At 36.5% G+C, this 20120-nt stretch overlaps 1 protein-coding gene across 3 annotated transcripts in view; it reads left to right on the top strand.

Moving 5' to 3' along the window:
- atrnl1a (attractin-like 1a) overlaps nt 1–20120 on the top strand; it is a 274347-nt gene that overhangs the window by 113157 nt on the left and 141070 nt on the right. For all 3 annotated transcript variants that reach the window (XM_084093173.1, XM_084093174.1, XM_084093175.1), the window contains exons 22-25: nt 4416–4468; nt 15434–15528; nt 15987–16065; nt 16843–17000. In XM_084093173.1, coding sequence (XP_083949299.1) covers nt 4416–4468; nt 15434–15528; nt 15987–16065; nt 16843–17000 — 385 coding nt within the window. The remainder of the gene's footprint in view (nt 1–4415; nt 4469–15433; nt 15529–15986; nt 16066–16842; nt 17001–20120) is intronic.

Consider the following 20120-nt stretch of genomic DNA (forward strand, 5'->3'; position numbering starts at 1 on the left):
AGCTGGTGGAGGACGGAAAGGTAGTGCTGTTGGAGCAGTTCATGTAGACAGACTTCCTCTCAGCTGAATTCTCCTTATATGGATTTTGCATTGGGCTGCTGATGTTAGTCTGCAATATGTATGTGATACAACATAGATTTTCACCATAAAAGTTTTGCAAACACTTGATTACCCTTAATATTTTTTGAGTACACCCCTCACATTTCAGCAAACTTTTTAGTATATCTTCTCAAGGGACAATACTATAGAAATTAAACTGGGATAGATTTTAGAGTAGTCAATGTGCTGCTTGTATAGCAGTATATATTTACTGTCCTCTGACAATAACTCAACATACAGCCATTATTGTCAAAATAGCTGGCAACAAAAGTGAGTACTAGGGCTGTTGCGATAACCGCAATATTGTAGTACCGCGTTACTGACAAGCCAACTGCAGAGGAATGCAAGTAACCACAACAACTGCGATATTCACGTGTTTTCTTTTTTCATGTGTTATATATCACAATATATATACAGCAAAACCATTAGGTGCCATCGTTTCTCAAGAAGATGCATGTTATTTTTAACAAACTTGTTATTATAAACTTAAGACATAATTAGGTGGATAATTACACATTCAGTTATCACCTGTAGATTATGTATTCATTTTTATATATTCATCTTATCAGGGCATCTGAGAGTGCTATGCACCCTTTGTAATCTTATTTGAGTGCAAAACGCTGCTTGTACAGGAGTTTCAAGATACTGTAGGCTAACATAATAAATACTGTCATAAGATTGTATTTGTCATTGTGGTTGTGTACTATCTTAAGTTATGTGGACTTGTCATTCTCTCTTTCTGCGGTATACATGGTTACTTCAGTAGGTGTCAATAAATCACTGTCTTTTTGAGCGAGTCATACATTCAAACGATTCATTTAAAAACATTCAATATCGACATTACTCGAAAGATTTGTTCAAAACCCCTCATTCCTTCAGGAACACCCATATCTATCTATCTATCCATCCATCCATCCATCCATGCTTTCAGACTTTGCTTATACACATTACTCATCTGTTTATTATCATGTTTAATAAAGTGTAATGTTTGGCGTTTTATATATAGTAGCTAAGCAGCAGCATAGTTTCCTGTTCACCACACCTACACTCATCTTGTAAATGTTTGTTTCATTTCAATTTAATATCCCTTTTTATAATGTCGAGTGTGTGTTTGTGTGCTTGTGATCCACGAGGAAGCTGCTATTTAATTAGACAGGCCCTCCTGAGGAGTACTCAAGCGAGAACGTTTAAACCCTGCGAGCAACAATTGCGTATGCTTTTGTGAGACACACAGAGCTGTCTCAGTGTGAAATGTGGCACTCTGAGGATTTATCTGCTAATTCAGTCTCCTGCGAGCAGGCGCCACACACACATTCTGTTTATTTAGTCAGGGTGAGGCTCTGTTACCGTGTGGCTAGAAGGATCAACACAGGGCAGTTGGTGTACCACACTCTTCCCCTCCTCTCTCTCACTTGTTTCTCTGCTTTCTTTTCAAACTAAGAGAGCAGTAGGACTAGACAGATATCTAGAGGGCATGCCCACTGTCTGACACCTGCTGTTTTCATTCTCCATCCCTTTATTTGTTCTCTCAGTCCCTGTCTTGTTATGTTTTTCCCTCAGACTTTTTCTGGACCTCATGTTGTGCTGGACTGGGTGCACTTGCTGTAATCTGCTGTCATTCAACAGCAAAGAGGTCAATCATACCTGGAGAAAGCTTAGCTATCTCTTAGCATTCCCATTCATCTCAATTGAAGTTGCTCAGCTGGCTGGCGCAGGACCCCCGAAAGTATGGAGACATTTAGGGTTTTCATTTTTTTATGAAATAAAAATACAGGAAAACAGCCTTAACAGTGGGATATTGTATGGTTCAGTGCAGTGTAAAACCAAGGAGAAGAAATATGAGTTTTCAAAGAGAGCAGAAGTCGAAGAGAATTAGAAATATTTGAACTATAATGAAATGTTTTGTTAAGCATAGCACAGTGTTTATGGTTGTCCCACTGTGCTTGGTGAACACTCAGCATTAAAAATGTTCCTCTGGAATCATTTTCGTTATTGGAGCCCTGGAGTTATTGGAGCCCTGGAGGGTTTTTCTTCTTCGTTTTTTATTCCCATTTTTGCCCTTCGTATGCCTGTTTATATCCTGAGGTGGTGTCATGCAAGATTTTACCCTCCCGCAGAAGAGGGAGGGTGCTTTTTTTGGTGCCTGATTTGAAATACTACAAAATTGCTTTGACACATGTTGTCTTAATTATAAATATACTTATAGTCCCCCTGTAGTCAATAATCATATCCCTTAAAACTCATCTTCGATCATCAAAATTACATATTTAAAAAGTTTTTTCCTGTGAAATTTTTTTCTTCATGCCTTAAAATAGCTTGAATGTAACATTTAGTATACGCAGATCAATGAATATGCAAATTAGCCCCGCCTCCACTTACTCATGTCAGCTCAGAGATTAACTTGTTTAATTTACCGAGGTAAACGCTGCACAATGGTGTAGCTCTTTACAACGTCTGACGCATAGCGGTAAATAGTATGAGCCTTTTGCTTGACTGTTATCTAAAAATGTTACAAAACCATGTTCCCGTTCACCATGTCAGAGTCAGTCAGCTGCCTTCTAAAATTCAGCATCCTTACAAATGCTTTGAACAATTCAGAACGTCATTGGTTCATCATAACATCGTAATTTACACCATACACTCGCCATATTGCTAAATCTACCCGATTTTTCATATCAACGGAATAACCTTGCTCCTCTCGAGACTCCCCTGCTAGTTCACTGTTAATGATATGCTAAAGCCCGCCGGCACGTTGACGTGATTGGTTACAAGGTAGTTTGTGATTCATTAGTTAGTTTGTTTCATAAATAATTGTAAACAAAGTTAACTTTTAACTTACTGTTTTTAATCAAATAAATGCAGGCTTTCTTTTCCTTCCTTGTATGATTATGATGCAAGACTCTTTCTCAGGCCCTCGGCCACTTCTCCACTTCAAAGGGCAATTTGGTGATTAATCATGCGTGTTTGCCCTGCTGGTCCATCCATCCATCTATGTGTTTATTGAGTTCTGAATCCACACACATGAACTCACTGTTTCTGTAGCATGAGGTGAATAATAAACACTCAGTGTTTTACATGCCAGTAATGAGTGTTTTCTTTAAACTAAACCAGACATGCCACTGTGTTCTTCTCTCTCTCTCTCTCTCTCTCTCTCTCTCTCTCTCTCTCGCACTATCTTTGTCTCTGTCGTCCTCTTATTTAGAGTTGGTACAGCTGTCTTTTTCAGTCCTGACTGAATATACGGATATCAAGAATGGTCATTAAAAATAAATGTGCTTCACTAAATCTTATCTACACCTTTGCCGTTGAAACAAGAACTTCCAGATTTTCTTTTCTACAATGAAAGCTTAGGCATTACTGTAATTCTCTGTTTAAATGGATGCATGTTTCGCACACAAACAAAAAATTATTTGTGCTGTATATTCCACTCACACAGGGTTTTTGCTCATCTCTCTGATCCTGAGAGAGTCTGTGATAGTTTTGCTTTTGGCACAGAGTAAAGGGTTTTGTTTGGTTTGTCAGTCTGGATCGATCAGAAATGTGGTCTCATCCTCTTCAGGCCTCAGAGGAGCGGGGCACCTGACGGCCCGTCCACTATAATCATCTCAAGCATGGCTAAGAGTATACTACCTGCAGCATAGGGAGAAATCACCATAAAAATACAACCACACAGCCATTTATGGTCCCACAAACCAGCAACACTCACGTTTTTTTCTGTGTTTGGAAAAAGTATCTTATACTCAACAAGGCTTCATTTATTTGATCAGAAATACAGTTTAAACATTAATATTGTTTTCTGATTTATTTAAATTTCAAAATGTAATTAATTGAATTTATTTTTAGTTTATTGTATTTTATTTTCATTCATTTCATTTATATATATATATATATATATATATATATATATATATATATATATATATATATATATATGAAGAGTTCAGATGCAAAAGCCTCTTCCAGAATGATCATTTTTATCAAGCTCAGATCTTCATACATATATATATATATATTTATATTTATTATTTTTTGAATCTTGCTGACTTCAAACTTTTGAATCTATTACTAGTGGTATTTTTAATTTTTTTTTCATTATGATTGCAGCACATTTTAAAACACATTTATAAAGTAATAGTTCAAACATTAACAACTATTGTCATGTGTTGTGTTGTATGCCTATTGTAAATAATGATTGAAGTTTAATTTTTTGATGAACACTTCCTCTGTTGATGGGTGAAAACTATTTTCCAAATCTGGTTTGTTTGTTAGCGTGTCATATCTGTAAACAAAATGTTCTTTCTGTTCATTTACTGCAGATGTGATTCCGAAAATCGCTACCTTGGAAACCCACTTAGAGGAACATGTTACTGTAAGTAACCCTCACTCTGTCTCTTTCACACACACATAGGGATGGGTGATATGGCTAACAATTATATTTTGATATTTTAAAGCCGATTTATAATGTTAATGAAAATGACACATTTTTAACAATCATCAGAGTCGATTCAAAGTGTAACAACTAATCTAATGGCACAGTTCTTAGGAAACTTAATGTCCTTAAGTTTTGTGCAATTTTTACAATGTTAAAAATTGGGGGTGGGGTAAAATATGACATACGTTCACTCTCAGTAATCAATCTGTTAGGTTTGGGCTTCAGTTCCATTTTTATAGAAGCAGAAGTAGACCCAGCATGTCCTTAAGCTACAATCACTGATTCTGACTTAAAGTGTCTCAAACAAATACCTGAAGGTCAGAGAGTGCAGCGGGCAAGCAGTCAGGTCTCATTCCTCTTCCATACATCTGCTGCTTGAAAATGCAGTACAAGTGTTTACGCACAACTTCCTATGTATTTTGAGGGTAGGAGGACTTGACTGACTTTCTGATTGGTCTCTCTCTCTAAAAAGCTTTTTACTTTTGAACAAAGATTTGAACTTCAGGTTGCAAATGTAAAAGTCAATCTTTTTTTGGAAGTAAACCGTTGCATGTTCTTAAATAATTGTAGAGTTCTCCTATCTAAACAGGTTAAGCATAATGATGATAATTTCCTGATGTAAATATCATGTTAGATATAAATTATAAAATGTTTTCCTTTGTGTTTTAACGGGTAAACATTTTATTTTATTTTATTTTATTTTATTTATTTTCATAATGAAAGCATACTGTTAGACTGTTTCCCAAGTGCTATTAATGCATGTTCAGAATGTGCATCAGTTAAAAGGTTCAAAAGTATTATGCACCCTCTGTTTTTTGCATAATTTATTACAAATTTATGGTAGTTTTTTTTTTTTTTACTTCTAGGAATTCAAACCCAAATCCCTTGAGCACTGTTACTCTTACATGTTGTGAGCATGTGCCACATCATAACTCCAACATGAATTAATTATTATAGGATTACAAGCAAACATTTTGCAATAATCCTTAATGTTTTTGTCAAAGCTGGATGTGCTTTGTATCTCTAACTCTCCATGTTTAGCATTCTCTCTCTGTCACAGAAAATCTCTGTCTCTCACACAAGCAGTGTAGTTTTAGTTTATATTCAGAGCACTAGATGGCAGCCTTACAGCTCCAGTATTTGTCCAGTTGTCACGATTGACACGATTCCTCACCCGACCACAAAATAGGATAAAGTAAAGAAAATGACACGGCCACAGAACAGAACCATCGTCTTCAGGAGCAACGGACATGTGTTCTCCTGAAAAAGACTGTGTCTACACAAATTTCTCAAAACAGCTGGAAAAATTAAAGTCAGTACTTAAGGAAAAATATTTTAAAAAACCTGTTCTAAATTATTGCTCTTGTCACTACCACTTTCCCAGAAATGCCACAAGACCAGACCAGATTTGACAAACCAAACCAGGCTTATGTAAACAGCCCTCACATGCCACCAATGAATGTTTTTAAAACTAAGCTCTATTTGATTACAGAGTCTCGGATAAGCAGAGCACATCCAGACAGACAATTTGTTTTAATGCACAGAATCATCAGTAGGTGATCTCTTCTGTTCTTCAATTTGTGTCACTGCAAACGAGCTTCTAAACTCAACTTTTCTTTGGACATTTGAGGTTTACTCAGACATTTGTGTTATCTATTACACTACAAAGGTTTCAGTTAGTAAGAACTTGAAAAGGTCTTATGGCAGAAAGGTTCTCAGTATTTTGATTAATCAACACACATAGGAGATGACTGTGTGTCAAAAGCACGTGTGAGGGGTTTGCAAGGCTTTTTATGAGCATATCAGACTCTCATTCCCTGTATATAGGAGGATTTATTACCAATGCATTATTTATAATTGACCTCCCCTCCAGTCTCTGCAGCACAATACTGTTATATCACTTCATGATTGATAGCGCACTGCATCATATCCTCCTGTGGTCAACAAATCCTTCCAGCATCCTCACTCTTTCCAGCTGAAATGAAACACGCATTACAACGCAGATTCTGATGGGATGTGCTGTTGTAAAATGCCGATTAATACACGTGACCGTAAATTCTATAGGGATAGTTCACCCAAATCATAAAAATGCTCTCATCATTTGTTTTGCCATCATGTATCAAGAAGATAATTTTGGAAAATCAGTTACACCATTTTTGTCTATACAAAGAAAGTCAATGGGGTCCAAAACAAGATTGGACCCTATTGATTTTCATGGACAAAAACAACACTAAACAAAAAACAACAACAAAAAAGTAATTTGAGTTTCACAGAAGAAAGTCAGTCATACAGGTTTGGAAATTGCTTGTTGGTTAAGCTTGTTTTATTGAGTTATTTATGAACCACTAAGTTTTGTCTTTGAATTTGCACTAATAAAATGAACTATTCCTTGTAATGGAATTGAGCCATGTCTGAATTTGCAAATCATAAGACGGGTTCCCAAATTTTTTTGTCAGACGAACCCCTTAAATGTAAAATATTTACTTAAAGTCCCCCTGTGGTGAAGACCAAGCTTTTAATGTTGTTTATTTGTCTATGTGGTGTTTTTAATATGCTTTAAGACAAACCATGTACAAATTTATAAGTCAACACCATTGCTGAGTATTTTCTCCTTAAAACTTTAGTGAACCAAAGTCAGTCTCAAAAACGCGGCTTGAAATCGCTGATGTTTCTGACGTTTCAAACTACCTTGTAACCATAGAATGTAAAAAAATATGGACGTAGTGTCAGTGACATCACCCGTAGGTTTCTGAAGAGCATTTTTGAAGCCCAAAGTGGGCGGAGCCGGCCGTCGCCATCATGGTAGCACACCACTCCCGGATAAACGAAAATGGGCCAAAAGGCGGGATTAGCTGAGGTGACGTGACTGCTAACAGACAGCAGGCAAACGGCTAGTAGTGACAGCAGCGCCAATTCACCTGTCACTCCCTTAATTATGCAGAACTTTAAGGCTTAATATAATTTCAACGGATGAGTTATAAAAAAATGTACCCCCCTCACAGTTGGCATGAAGGGCAAAATTAGCAATATAGACCAATTCCAATTTTTGGTATATGAGATTGACTCTCTTTTGCATCCAGTCTCTAGCAGCCAGTCGATGAATTGCAGTTTAAGTCACTTCCGTGTTGGTTTCAAGAGAGAAACAGGAAAGTTGCAGCTTGCTTGTAACCAATCACGACAACGTGTGATCATCAACGAGTGGATCTCTGAGCTGGTGTGAGTGAGTGGAGGCGGGGCTAATTTGTATATTAATAGAACTGCGTATACTAAATGAGGCAAGGGTTTATTATTATCATTTTTAACTCTATCAAAAAAAAGACTGAATTATATTTCTTTTGCAAATTAAAATGACAAAAATAAAAAATATATATAAAATTGATTTGATAACTATAATAATAAAATTTTACATTACAAATTATAATACTAATACTTACATTCTTCACTTTCTTTCAAACCCTCAAGCTTGAACCTACTGTATCAAACCTTGAGCTTTTATTTTGGTGGAATATTGGTCAAATGCTGTAAACTTTTGTCCACAAACATATGGGAAATTGTGTAAATGTGTAAGTAAAGTGAACCTGGTGCACGTTGCGTTCCCAAATGCACATTAAACTCACATCACGTGGTGTAAGGCATCTGATGTCAGGCATGGTTGGTTAAAATAACCTTTGTGATATCTATGATTATATTACACTCGAGTTCAGATTAAAGCAACTGTTCTTCTCCATTTCATGCTCCTTGTATGGTGTACTAAACGCTAAAGTGTACACTGCAGCTGGCCTGCAAACTCTCTCACAGACAAACACGTATAAACACACAGAGCAACCACAAGCAGCACCTCACGTTCCCAGCGTCCAGCTGTTATCTCTTACTAGCACTGTTCCCATCACTCTGTCAGTGTGGATTTCATCACACGTGTGCAACGATTCAGTGGTCCAGCTTCGAAATATGTGGGGTGGACACACTCGCTAATTTGACCAATTAAAGCCATGAAGAGAGGCTAGTTGGAGCGAGACAAGTCTGACTCCCTAAGGGAACGTCAGTGACATTTACCCACTGAGTGGGATTGATGTTTACGCTTCATCTTTGTAACAGGCTAATTCAACCAGCCTTGAACACACTAATGTCTGTTATCACAAGGAGAAAAATCAAGGGCCATCAAATATGATAATACTAATGATGACGATAAATGCAAGTCACTGTAACGGTAATTGAATGTCTCCTTCACTATCATAATGGATAGATGTTTATTACAGTATAACCTCCAGTGTGATCAGGGTCATGTTTCAACTGCCATATACATGATGTATGAATGTTATGCAGTCAAAACTGTCATCAAACCGTTGTCTTAATCAGACTAGAGGTCATATTTGCCATGCTGTATCATATTCTAATAGACCAATGGTGACTCAAGTATTTTTCTTTTTTGTTCTTCCTTATTGTAATGGGTACTTTTAGCTTTGCTTCAGAGCACTACATTGTTATTAGGGGTTCAAGCATGAAATGCTGAAACCCTATTGTAATTGTAAGGATTCGTAAAACGCATCGTGCAGGACAAACCGTAAGGCCTAGAGACTTGAAACCTGGCCAGATGGTAGGCCTCAATTTGGGGACAACCTATCAGAGTATGACCCCGATTGGCCCATAGGTGGCGCTACAGCGACCAAAAGTTCAAAATCGCTCATAACTCTTAGACCGCTTGTCCAAGTGTCTTATATCGTTGGAATCCTTGGCTCAAGGCGGGCAAAATGGCTATCTCCGATTTGCTCGCCCTTCAGGCGCCAATTTCGAGTAAATTGCATTTTTTTGAATAACCTATTTTTGCAAACTTCTCCTAGGTTTTTGGCCCGATCGGAACCAAACCACTGCAAGAATATTCTCTGGAGTCTGACAATCAATAATCATCCAAAAAATTCAAAATTTCAATTAACGGTCGATAAGGGGAACCAAAATCTTTGATGGCACCAGGGCCACTTTTACTAAAACGGTTATAAATTGAAATTTGTTTTGAATTGGGACTGGCGAATCCCCGTCCATACTGTCAATGACCGTTCGCAAAGACCCACCCACTTTAGTTACTGTTGCTATCTCTGACAAGCGACGCCACTCTCACACCACACCAAGTTCTCACGCAGTGAAAAATACAATGCGGATCAGAGAAAAGACAGCTGACAGACAAGTACTTTTGATATGAAACAAAGTCTCACCTTTCAAATGTAGTCATTTTTTAGAGACATTTAAACAATAAATACCGTTTTGTGACTCTTTAATGTGTCTGACAGATCGCTGTAGACTCGAGGCTCAGTTAAAGCTGCTCGTGAACCGATCATCTCTTCCTTCTAGTTAATTTATAGCATTAAAATAAACATGAATGAACATAAAAGGAATGTTGTTTTAAAGTGCTAAGACGTCAGTACACTTTGTTTTTCAAATTTAAATCCTCCTATGTTAATCTACTAACTCTCCTGACTGCTTTGTTGGACAAAATGGCGGATTATGATTAGTCAGATCGCCTGTCAATCAAACTCCCTGCGAAGGGTCAATTGAGAATGCCTGTGCGCACAATCCTGATCTAATCGACAACTTTGCAGTTGCACATAGGAAAGCCCGGAAAATCCCGCTATAATGTAAGAGAGCATCTTTTTTATGTATTTGGACCTAGGCCTAACAATGTTTTATAGTGCGCTGTCCCCATTGTTTTTTTGTTTTGTTTTTGGTGAGCGTAGGCTACTCCTGATTTTGTTAGTCATCTCATCTCTTATATGCTGTGTATGATCATATCCTGCCCTATTCATGGTAGCCTTCTCGCGGACATTGCGTCATCAATGTCATCAATTGCGTCATCAAGGGGCCCGCCTTGATAATCCTACTTAAGGGCCCGGTGTTGGCTCGTTACGCCACTGAATATAATTGTCTAAACTCCTTATCGAAATTACATATTTACAACAAATCTGACACATATATATGGGCACACTTTGAGTACTACTAATAAAAGTGGTGGAGATCAGGCAAGACTATAAGAAGACTCAGGCAAAATGTGCTATAACTGTAAAAATGCTTTAAAACCATATATTTCCTATGGTAAACTGCCTGTATAGGCTGTAAATTGACTTTTTCATCTATGATGGCAGTTGTTAAATGCTTGCTAAATAAAACTTAATGTCTTTTGATGCTTGTGTGCTTAAAGGCCTTAACTGCTTGAACCCCGATAAATGCTGCTTGCAGCTTTAATTAACATTGTCATTTTTGCTCCATTACTTTTCAGAAAACATATACATCCTTGTTATTTTGAAATTAGAAAATCGAGACCTGCTCTGAAACGTGATAGTGGTGTCCCGTTTATGAGCAAATCATTTATTTAAGCCAATTCTTTTCGGTGAACCTATTGAAACGGTTCACAAATCACACTGAACTATTCTTTCACAAATTGGAGGGATGCGTTTACAGCTGTTCTTGATTCTAAAGCTCTCTGGTTCCGTGATCTATGCAACAACTCACTGAATTGGACATGTCTGACTCAAAATTAACAAAAAACAGAAAAGAAAAAAAAAAGCTTTGAAAAGTTTTTATATTTGTTTACAATTTTTTATATACTATTTTGTTGTTTTCACTTGTATACACACTTATGAGTAAGTTCAACAGATATTAAAAGTTTAATCTTTTGATTAGTGTACAACAATATTTTTGTGCATTAAGTTTACCATTTAACGTTTAAATTGGCAGATTATGTATGTTTGCAGTAGTAGTACTGGTATCATGCTCACTACTGTTTGGGATCAGTGAAAAAAAAAATGCAGTAAGGATGCGTTACATTTATCAAAAGTTGATCAAAAGATTAAAGATTTTTGTTTCAAATAAATGCTGTTTTTTGAACTTTTGATTCATCAAAAAATCCTGACAAGATAATGCCTTTTTTCAACATTGATAATAATATGAAACGTTTCTTGAGCGCTAACTCAGCATGTTAGAATGATTTGTGAAAGATCATGTGACACTGAAGAGTAATGGCTGCTGAAAATTCAGCTTTCACATCACAGGAATAAATTACATTTTAAAATATATTAAGAAAGAAAATGGTTATTTCAAGTTATGATAGTATTTCTCAATATTTCTGTTTTTATTATATTTTTGATCAAATAACCATAAGCAACAACTAGCCTTGGTGAGCATAAAATTCTCAAAACATCAAAAAATCGTATCGACTTTTGAAAGGTAGTTTACTTTCACTCAAATACATGATTTGTTAAAGACAGCTTTGATTCTCTTAACATTGATCCAAAAAAATATATTTATACCTCATATACTGATTTACGGCCAACTTTCCACTGGCTGAATCAAAGCCATAACTGCTTCAGACATACTCAGATGAGTGTCCCAGACATCCTCAGGCCCCTCATCAAAAACTAATCAGGCATTCTGCCTAGACAGCTAAATACATTTAGTCAGGCTCCTTTGTGCTTGCATACAAAGTCACTTTTTATTTGGACATCTAAAGCCCCATCTTATTTTCTTAAGATAATTGTATTGGCTTTAAGCCTTAGATGTAGATATCTCCAATCGAGACCATGTTAAAGTGCATGGGGATGAATTAGGACGTTCTTTACTTTCATTTCATTTTGGTCATGCTGATGTTATGGAGAAGAAATTGTCAATAAGATGATAAAGCTATGATCTAATCAATCCAAAACCTCTAATGTCAATAGATTCTGTCTATTTATGCCTCTTTATATAAGTGCTTTCAAATGTCACTATACTGCAAACAGTCAAGTGTTAATCTTGCATAGTGGAAATGCCGGTTGATATTATATTCAGATTTTTTTGTCACACCACAAAGATAATATTCAAGCAAAGCGCATTCAAGCTGTTTACCGAACAGAAATTTTGCATGTCATACATGCACAGTGCATCCTGCAAAAATAGTGTAAGTTGTAGCTGTTCCAGTCATGCACACTGAGTTTAATTTAGATCATACAAAACATTTAGCTATATCATTCCTTCTAAATAATTTGTAAACATGAACATCTTACCTTATATAATATGGTTAGCTAAATCATGTGCTTTTGTTATGCATACATGGTTGTCTTCAGTGCAAAAATACCTATTTTTTTGTACTTCATTTCAGCTCATTGCATAAATGACCGTGTGAACCAGTGTATATTTAGCTTCAACTTATTATTTAAGGGCAGTGTGCCATTTTCTTTCATGTTTCTAAAAAAGATGACTCCAGATGTCCCTAACTCTCTGCTGTTCTCATTACCGCCAGCAAGGTGTTCCAGAATTGAGGATGATAACGTTTATGGTAGAAGACATTAAATAAAATACCTAGATCCTGTTTGCCAGGGATGGCCTTTTTTTATTGCTTCATTTCAGATCTCTGAACTTGGAAATGAAATGTGTTCTGCAGGATGCTTAGAGGAAAATGCACTTTGGCTTGATGAAACTGTTATTTGAGATTCCTGTAATGCTTTATTGAATTATGTAGTGTAAATAAATGTGTGCATTTCGCAACCAGAGCACGTCATAAGACGATGATGTTGTTGTCGGTTGTAATCAGAACGTCCTCTGTTGGCTTCTTATATGTTTAATTTTATCAGATAATGGTGAAAATATTCTGGAGTTCAAGAAAGGTTAATAACCTCATATGTTAATAATTTCATTCCTCTGAAATAGAATAGTAGCACATGTTTTCATATAATTTCGGTTGATTAAATTACCACAAAATAACCACATTAATTAGTGTTCTCTGATTTCACTCTAGGGGGAATTTGATTTACTGGCTAAATGTGAGCAATTAATTGGCTTATTATAACCGAATTACAGCAAAAATGTTGGAAGCAGCTAAAACATTACAGCATATTGTTATTTACAGTATGGTCATTTCATATTTGCATTGTGCTTTGAACTCCTTGAGACGCATGCACTCATGTGCACATATAAATACATGCAGTCATGCAAGCGAACACAGTTGCACACTCAAAAGTATTAATATCATCACAGCAGGAAGTGTAAGAGAGTGGGCAATACATAGCTTTAAGTGTCCTCTCAAGCACCATAGATATAACTACGTGTACTATATCCTATAACGCAAAACAGCCTGTTGATCTCCCTCTTTGATTTTCTGCTCTTATTTTTCCCCTTCATGGAATAGAAAAACTCTCTGTAGTTGCCTAGACCCTTATGGGATAAACATAGCTTTGCTGTGTACCTGGGGCAAGAACAAGGAGAGAAAAAGCTAGCAATAATCTTTCTATTTCTGTGACAACGGAGGGTACTGAGTGGTCAGAGGAAGAGATAAGCTCAAGACGGACGCTTTGATCTGATCTGCGGTAATTCTCCATCTCTCTGTGGTTGCGGAATGAACACGGCTATTTGTTGAACCTAATATCCTTTAGTTTCGCTCGCTTTCTGTGAACATCCCCCAATCTGCTATGGTTTAGTGTGCATCTGTTACGTCATGGGCAGATATGTAGAGATAAACATCTTTTGAGGCCTGGAAGTTTTGCTTGGATCGGCGAGGGGTCAGAGACAGTCAGACTTGGTTTGTTAGATTGCAGCTGCTCATTTGAGGTTTGAAATTGATGTTTAAGGTTGATGATGTGTGTTCAGGGTCATGATGAGTTAGATTAGCAACTTGGTTGCAATAAATTGAACTAATCACTCAAAAAATGCCACTATTTCTTATGAAAAACACTTAAACTACTAATTGTTAAAGTGCCTGTGTTATGCTATTTTAAAGGTAAAAAATCCCCACATTTCCTCATAATATACATTGTACATAATTTCATTTCTCAAAGAGTCTGAAAACGATTCGTTTGAGATTCAGTCTCTCTACTCCCCTCCTTTCCGAGGGCCTACTCTGCTCTTATTGGTCAGATGGCCCAGTCTGTTGTGATTGGTCTGCCGCTTACAGCGCATGTCAGAAACAAAACACCTATTACCATCTGAATTTCAGCTCCGGAGGCTTCTTTAGCACTTGATACAGCGATACGAACAATGGCATCGGTTTTCCCATATCAATTCCAGTGCGAGTCCTCATTCTTTTAAAGTGGATGAAAAGTGGATTCGCAGTGCTGAAAACAGCTTCTTCTCGACATGTCGTCAACACAAACCAAACTCTTCCAGGCCTCAGCTACAACTATGGGTCTAAGTAGACGTCGTTCACGGGCAGCCAATGAAGAACTTTGTCTGGCATTATGCAAATTTGTTACATTGTTACGTAGGTATGTAAAAGGAAGTGAGACTGGAAATGCTGACGACTCGTTACAGCAGTTCATAATCGATTCTTTCTTTTAGGAGACAATAACGTTTGTCATGCACTTTTATCTTTAAAACAATGCAGACCTTTTACATTCGCAAACAGTTGTATTACACACTACATGAAACGTAATATTCAAAATAGCATAATAGTGGCACTTTAAGTGCTTTTAATCTATAAAAGATTTTGTTAATTTATAAAAGGTCATAAATGATAACTAGAATCCAGAATAATGTCAATGACAGTTCAGTGTTTTCTTCCATCAGCAGAGTTGATATTAATTTTGACCCGCTGGACAATCAAATCAGTTCTCAGCCTTCCTCTGTCTGTTGCTATTTAATCAAATGCCGTCTTCACAATTGTATCGGACAAGGTGACCTTTAGTTGCTCGTGCAGATGTGAGCTGTCAAACAGTCCTTGATATCACAACTGCTTCTCTTTCCAACGAGAGTTTGTGTTTAACTTTGAAGATTAGCTGTGATTGCCATGATGTTGTGATTTCAACATGACGTGAACATGAAGAATTTTTTCCACGCCATCACTTTCATATCAGGTTACCGAATCTCATGATTTTTATGCTGAAACACTTGGACATAAATTCTAAATACAATTTATGTTTTGTTTTTGTTTTTCTCCCACCTTACTAGATAATCTTCTGATAGACTACCAGTTCACCTTTAGTCTGCTTCAGGAGGACGATCAGCATTACACAGCTATTAACTTCATGGCGACTCCAGAAGAGGTCAGTGAGTTTGCATCATGTGTTTGCGACAGGTTGTATTTGATTTTGAACTTAATGTGTTTCCAAAAAAGTGCCCAAATTTTGTGAACTTAACATATGCAATATGACAAGTTTCGTACAACAAGCTGGGGTTTTTTTTCTTTTTCTTTTTTTTTCTTGTTTTTTTTGGTTCACACTGAATGCAAAAGTGCTATTTGGCATAACTCGGTCAGCCAATAACCTGATGCCTGCTTTAAATTTATGTGGAGCAGAATTTTGAAACAATCAGATTTCTTTTTGTAAATTATTATGAGAATTAAAAAAAGAATTTGTGGCATTATATTGTAAAGCATTTTATTTATATTATAAATAATAAAAAAGCAGTCCACATTATTGTAAATATGGTAAAAAAAATATTGCTAACTCTTTATTATCAGCTATTTAAAAAAAAAAATGTCTTCATGTTGTTTGTTTTTCAGACCAACAAGAATCTCGATATGTCAATTAATGCGTCTAACAATTTCAACATCAACATAACGTGGTCTATTGGCTCAACAGGTAAAGTATTTCATGTAATATTTCAGAATTAAAAAAAATAGTTCTGGCTGAACAAAGTATGTATAGGACAGCTATGTGAGTCCATTGTCAAGGCATTCATAAAATGCTTTTTGATTTTAATTAAGATAAACAGACATTGCTCTTGCACAGGCAGATGCGTAAGCGAAATAGATTTTTCGTTTTGTTGCTGTTGAATAAACCTATTGGACAGCAGATATGTGGAGAAGTGTTAAAGCTTGTCCCATAGGTGCAGATAAACCAGACTCCCAATGGTCACTAGAATAGTATAGATAGTGTTTGAGTGTAAGTGTCATTGTCATGAAAACTTATTTATAGAAATATTTAAGACTGAGCTCAAAAGAGTGGTTAATGGAAAAGTCACATTTTGCATCGTGATGAATTGCTATTAACTAAAAGAAATCAGTCTCTGTATGGGTCATCTGGGAAACATCAATATAGACTGATTGATGTTCATGTGCATTTGTGGTTGGAGATTTACTGTATTATGATAGACCATGTATTCACTATTAACTCTTAAATCTGTTCAAACCCTTAAACAAGCTCTTAGAAGTTCCTAGGCATTTTCCTAATACTTTCACTATTGATCTTGTTGGCATTCAAGTACAGTTTCTTAGAATAGCATTATTCAGATGTTTTATAGTTGAAGGGTTGATCAGAATATTTATGCCATTTTTAATCATGCAGAGGATTTTGCATGCAGATGTTGTTGTTGGCTGATGATGCTTTTGGCTGACGTTGTGTTTTGTGTCCCTGCAGCGGGTACGATCTCTGGGGAGGAATTCCCTATAGTGTCCAAGACTAACATCAAAGAGTACAGAGACAGCTTCTCCTGTGAGACATTCTCCTTCCTTGCAAACCCCAACATCACTTTCCATGTTTATGTCAGCAACTTTTCATGGCCAGTCAAAATACAGGTAAGATCATCTGCCTGATTTCTATTATCTCAGCCAGATGTGCCTTTGATTTAGTCCAGCCCAAAACAGCCTGTTCTTATTTATTAAGTCCAAAAAAAGTGCATAAAACCTATTTTTAAAATATTGATTTTTATGTGTGCAGTACATATAAAAATTGGATTAATACACACAAAATGGCTTATTAGATATACATGGATGAATTTTTTTGCAAAAAATGTTTGCATATAGTTTAAAAAAAGTTAAGTTTCAGCTCCATCCCTCAGTTTGAGGCTGCTTTTCTTCTTGTTATATGCCAAACTGTTGACTTATGAGCTTTTTATTTTGATATATTATATACGGTAAATTTTAAAGTTGTAAAATGATTACATTTTTGTTCAGCCTTTGATCAAAACAGCATCATGATCATCAATATCTTCATCATAATGGACCACAACAACAAATTACTGTAAATATCCATGAAATTTGTTTTTGATTTCAAGTCAAGCTCTCTAAGCCCTTGTGTATAAATAGGGCACAGAGTATAAACCATTATGAATTGTGTTATGCAAAAATAATATGTTTAATGATCCATGAGTCCGCTTTGTGCTCATCAATTATTTTGGAGTGATTTATAAAGCGCTGACAAACTGTACAAAATATCTTCATTCTCTCAGCATTCTCATCTATGAACTGAAGAAGAAAATACTCGTGTTTGCCAGAGTCCATTGCATTCTCTGTTTAGATAATCTGATAAATCTTGTTAACTGGTAAAACTTCATATTTTCAAGATTATGTTTGTTATTATGTGTGGGTTTTGTGGAATATTAATATTTTTGTGGAAAACGTAATTATTTTTTATTTCAGGATTATTTGTATAGAAAGTTAAAAATAGCATTGAAATAGAAATCTTTTTGATTAATTTATTATATTCTTACTGAATAAAATAACTAAATTCTATTTCTTAAAAATTCTTACTGACCCCAAATATTTAAATGGTATATCCCTAAAAAAGTGTAGGAACTCTCCTGTTCCATTCCCACTCTGCTTTACATATTAAACCTAAACGTTTTGGCCAGAACAGGTGGTGCTGCTTGTAATCGGGCCGCTGAGTAAGCCAACACAGTCATCAGTCTTCCCATCAACCCTTCAGTCAGATTCTGCTATGCCCTGTGTGAGAGTGCAACTGCACTGTGGCCTATTAGTATCAGTCATGTATTGATTGTGGCTGTGAATCATTCCCATTAATGCAGTTTTACCATACCCACATATAGATGAGATAGTAACACGAGCCCTTAATTGTCCTCATCAGGAGCCCAGTACTGCAGTCATCTATAGACTGATCTGAGTAACCTGAGAAGAACCGCTTCTCTGGCCCTGACCTTCATCACGTCTGATGGACATCTAAGTCAAACTGCTTTCAAAATAAAATCACCTATCCCTCCAATTTATTGGCCTATTTGGTGCATAAAGAGAAAATAATATTTCCTCCTGCCAGCCACAGTGAACGATGTTGCGTCTTCCTTTTAAATGACTCTTTTATCAACTAGAGAAAAAGACGAAGCTGCGCTTACTTTCATCTCAGTGTCTTTTAGTATTTGCTTATGAAAAGCTCATATTGTTCATACAAAGTGAGACTGAAAGATTGACAGCGACTAATACTCTGATTGTGTTTTCTATTATACTCGTCGTGTCTTGTGGCCCATGTGTGCTCACGCCTGTCAGTCAAGGTTACGCGAGCAAATCTAATACAAAGAGTATTTTATGTAGTCTCATACTTCATGTGGTTTAATAGTGTAGGTCAAGGCTGTAGTGTCCCTTTCACAGGCAGTGTCCAGAGACACACACACACACACACAGGAAGAAGCTAGCATGAGAGGCCGCTGTCAGCCCTGTGGCTGAAGTGAGCTGCTGACATACTAGTGATTGGTATCACAGTTGGAGTTGTGTGCTGCATTCATCACCATCAGTCTTCACTTTTCCACTGCCTGCAGTCACTCTCTTGCAGTCACTCACTACTCTTTCACTCTCTTTATCTATTTCATGTCAGACACTGGCAGAGATTCTCCATTTATTACAGATCTCACCCCATGTTCAGTCTGATCAGTTGATCACACCAGTTGAATCAAATAAGCAGATGCATAAATACTTAGTCAGTTTTAAAAGAAAATATTTAGCATTGATGCATTAAATTGATTAAATGTGTCATTAAGACATTGATAATGTTACAAATTATTTTTTTTATTTCAAATAAATACTGTTTTTTCCTAGCCTAGAAATCTAGACGCACCCTAGCGGCAGCAAAATGTATTTTGCAACCAGGGCAGTCTAGCAACTCTCCATAGACTTTCGAGCTGCAAAAACCTAAATTGGGTCGGGCCAATCACGTCGTGTATAGAGTAGGCGGGGCGGGCTTAACATATGACGACAGAGTTGCGACGGTTCCCTGGCTGCTACCTTTTTACAGTCTATGGCTGCTACTTGAAAACAAAGAATGACGGCTGCTGGCGAACATCTTTCGAATCGGCTTTGTCCGCGACTCTGGAGGACTTGGAGTTAAGTTTTTCTTTGAGAAAAGAGCAAAGAACGGCACTTAAGTCATTCTTAAAAAAAGGAAGATGTGTTCGTCGTTTTGCCGGCCAGATATGGCAAAAGTTGAATCTATCAACTAGCTCCGCTGTTGGGAAAACGCTCTGGTTGGTTGAAGCGCTGTCCTATTGCGTGCAGAGGGAATTTGAAAGACAGACGTTTATCCCGCCCCTCGGATTGAGCCGTGTCTATGGTGAGTTGCCAGACCCAACATCTTGATGTAGGTCTGGCTTGCCAAGCTAGTTTTTTCCATCAAACAATCCAGAAAAATACCAAAGTTTTCACAAAATATTAGGCAGCACAAGTGTTTTCAACATTGATAATAAGAAGTTTCTTGAGCACCAAATCAGCATGAGTGCCAACAATGGCTACTGACAATTCAGCTTTGCCATTACATTTTTAAATATTTTAAAATAAAATAATAAACAGTCATTTTTAATTGTAATGACTTCTTTCAAAAACAGTAACTTTTGAACAGTATCATATTATATTATATTAATTATAATTATATTATTTTAATTTAAAGAAAAATATTTAAGACAGTGAGACTCTTAA

Source organism: Abramis brama (genome assembly GCF_963993115.1).
Source record: "Abramis brama genome assembly, chromosome: 19".
Taxonomy (NCBI): domain Eukaryota; kingdom Metazoa; phylum Chordata; class Actinopteri; order Cypriniformes; family Leuciscidae; genus Abramis; species Abramis brama.